This window comes from Micropterus salmoides, unplaced genomic scaffold (genome assembly GCF_014851395.1).
Source record: "Micropterus salmoides isolate LMB-PRFRI ecotype aquatic unplaced genomic scaffold, ASM1485139v1 Ms_hic_scaffold_2600, whole genome shotgun sequence".
NCBI lineage: Eukaryota > Metazoa > Chordata > Actinopteri > Centrarchiformes > Centrarchidae > Micropterus > Micropterus salmoides.
In genome coordinates, this window is record NW_024041819.1 from 1 (window position 1) to 3,117 (window position 3,117).

Genomic DNA, 3,117 nt, shown 5'->3' on the forward strand with positions numbered 1-3,117 from the left:
TTGCTGTGTTTGGAAGAACTCAGCTCTGGTCTTGGGCTCTGGTTGTGGCAGTAAAACATCCACTTTTCTCCTTGTCAGTGAGATGTTTTCCATTTCTCACTCAGAGCGTCCTGTAGTTTGTCTCTGACTTCTGACACAGCCGCTGTCACATCCACAAAGTAGCGCAGAGGACGGATCTTGATGCTGGATGAGTCTGTAGATTCACTGAGTGCTGACACTGAGGGGTAGTTGTGTAGAAACTGGTTGTGATCCTCTGTGTGTGAGAGCTGCTTCAGCTCAGCGTCTTTCCTCTTCAGCTCAGTGATCTCCTGCTCCAGCTTCTCCTGAAGCTCTTTGACTCGACTCACTTCAGTTTGCTGCTGGGATCTGACCTGCTGCTTCACATCAGAGCGTCTTTTCTCCATGAGACGGATCAGCTCGGTGAAGATCTTCTCACTGTCCTCCACTGCTTCATCAGCAGAGCGATTGATAGCCTCCGCCTCCTGCTGAAGCACCTTCACATCTTTCTCTCTGTCCTGGATTCTCTGCTGGATGTTTTGTCGACTCACCTCGAGTTCTCTCTGCCTCTCGGTCCTTTCTGCTGCAGCTGAGACTGTGTCGTGGCCTTTATGTTCCTCCACAGAGCAGAGATAACAGATACTCTGCTGATCAGTACGGCAGAACATCTTCATCACCTCATCATGACGAGAGCAGATGTTCTCCTGGAGCTTCTTGGAGGGCTCCACCAGCTTGTGTTTCTCAAAGGCAGGAGATTCAAAGTGAGGCTGGAGGTGTTTCTCACAGTAAGAGACCAGACAGACCAGACAGGACTTGAGGGCTTTCAGTTTTCTCCCAGTGCAGAAATCACAGACCACATCTTCAGGTCCAGCATAGCAGTGATCAGCAGGAGCAGCTTGGAGTCCAGTCTTCTTCAGTTCCTCCACTAAAACTGCTAACATGGTGTTTTTCAGCAGGACAGGCCTCGGTGTGAAGGTCTGCCTACACTGAGGGCAGCTGTGGATTTTCTTCTCCTCCTCTTCATCCCAGTGGGTTTTAATACAGTTCATGCAGTAGCTGTGTCCACAGGGAGTAGTCACCGGATCCTTCAGGAGATCCAGACAGATGGAACAAGAGAAGGCGTCCTGGTCCAGCTGGACTCCTTTCTGAGCCATCTCACCTCTCAGTGGCAACGACTTTCGTTTCACTTTCTCGGAACTCAAACTGGTTTGAGCTCTGATCTAAACAGCTTGTGTTTCTGCAGTGAATGGGGTCTGTCAGCTCCTGCACTTCACCACAGGTTGGTTACACCTGTCTTTAAACTGTAGATCTGAAGGGGAGGGAACAAGGAAATATAAGTTATGGACAGAGAGGAGAGGAAATGGAAAGTAACTAAGTACATTTGTACAAATACTGTACAATTTATGTACAAATTCAAGGTACTTTACTTGAATATTTCCATTTTATGCAACTTTACTTCTACTCCACTACATCTCAGAGGCAAATCTACTGTACTTTTACTCCACTACATTTGTCTGACAGTTTTAGTTACTAGTCAGCTGGAAAATGTTTTTTCTGAGCTGATGAAAATGAACTTGAAAATGAGTAGAAGTGTTTCAGAGGGAACTGTCACTTTAAGAGTTAGAGCACAGTCCTGATGACGCGGGCAGAACTGTAACTCGGTGTGACGTGTAATGGCTGTACATGCAGAATCAAAAGTTGCACAGAAGTTAAAATCATGAAGTCTGTTCATTCTTATTATTTTATATTTCATATTAGATAAGATATCAATGGACATTACACTTAGAACATGTTGCACGGTTTTGCTGTAGAATAAACTACCCAGCAGTATATAAAGTAGTGGAGTATTTTTACAGTTTGGTACTAGTACTTTTACTCTAACTTTCCTCTAAATGTTACATTAACACTGTTTTTACACTCTTGGCATGTTAGCAAGTTATTACAGCCACAGTAACTCAGTTTAAGATCCACAACTTACCTGAAAAACCTGAAGAAATAATCAGGAGAGTGATGAAGGGTGTTTCTTCAATGACAACTAGTGTGATGAGGAAAACCCAGGATTTTATCAGCCAGCTCTGTGGGTGGAGACAAAAGCAATCAATCTCAGGCCATCAGATTAAGGCCACCTTGTAGATCACAGATTAACACTATTACAGTTGTATGATAATATAGTAGAGTCCCTTCTTGTTGGGGCGGATTGGCCATCAGGAATTTTTCAGTTTCTTATGTTCAACTTTAAATGATCCGTGACCACGCCGGCCAGCTGCTCAGCTGCAGCAAACGCTGTCTGTCAGAATGAGCCAAAAAATTCTTTCAATATTGAGGGGGGATATGAGCGGCCCGTCCAACGTGGACCGATCCTCATTATTGCTGAAATCTGATTGGCTCAATGGCGCCGATCAAAGAAGCTTCCTCTCAGTACGTTTTGTAGGGGCTGAACTCAGCCCAGGGTGGTGTGACAACCACAATTCAATTTTATTTATATAGTGCCAAATCACAACAACAGTTATCAGAATACAAACCTACAAAATTCAGACACAATCAGACAGATCACAAATAAACTACAAACATGGAAAACAGACTGAAGCTAGGATTAAACATAAAGACATTAACTAAGTCACAGAACAGGGAACTAAGATAAGAGACAAAACAGATACTAAGTAAACTAGAACACGAGACTGAATGAAATAACAAGGCTACACAGAGAAACACAGAACCAAAAACGGACCTAAACAGGAAGGACAAGGACAAGGACACAAAACCACACTCCTAACACTCAGTGCATCATGGGAAATCCCCCGGCAGTATAGCAGCATAACTAAGGGATGGTTCAGGACTCACCTGAGCCAGCCCTAACTATAAGCTTTATCAAAGAGGAAAGTCTTAAGCCTACTCTTAAATGTGGAGATGGTGTCTGCTTCCTGAACCCAAACTGGAACCTGGTTCCACAGGAGAGGAGCTTGATAGCTGAACGCTCTGGCTCCTAGTCTACTTTTGGAGACTCTAGGAACCACAAGTGACCCTGCATTCTGGGAGCGCAGTGCTCTGGTGGGGTAGTAAGGTACTATGAGCAATTTAAAGGGGCGCTATGGAGTTTTCAGCGGCCGATAGCGGTGCGGT

At 44.6% G+C, this 3,117-nt stretch overlaps 1 protein-coding gene across 1 annotated transcript; it reads right to left on the bottom strand.

The window, feature by feature from the left end:
* Positions 1-59: 59 nt before the first annotated feature.
* Positions 60-2,078, bottom strand: LOC119919183 (E3 ubiquitin/ISG15 ligase TRIM25-like). The gene is made up of 2 exons (XM_038739645.1): positions 1,976-2,078; positions 60-1,306 (listed from the first exon to the last, which is right to left on the bottom strand). The coding sequence occupies exon 2, from the start codon at positions 1,149-1,151 to the stop codon at positions 75-77; it is 1,077 nt and encodes a 358-aa protein (XP_038595573.1). The 5' UTR covers positions 1,152-1,306; positions 1,976-2,078; the 3' UTR covers positions 60-74.
* Positions 2,079-3,117: the final 1,039 nt, after the last annotated feature.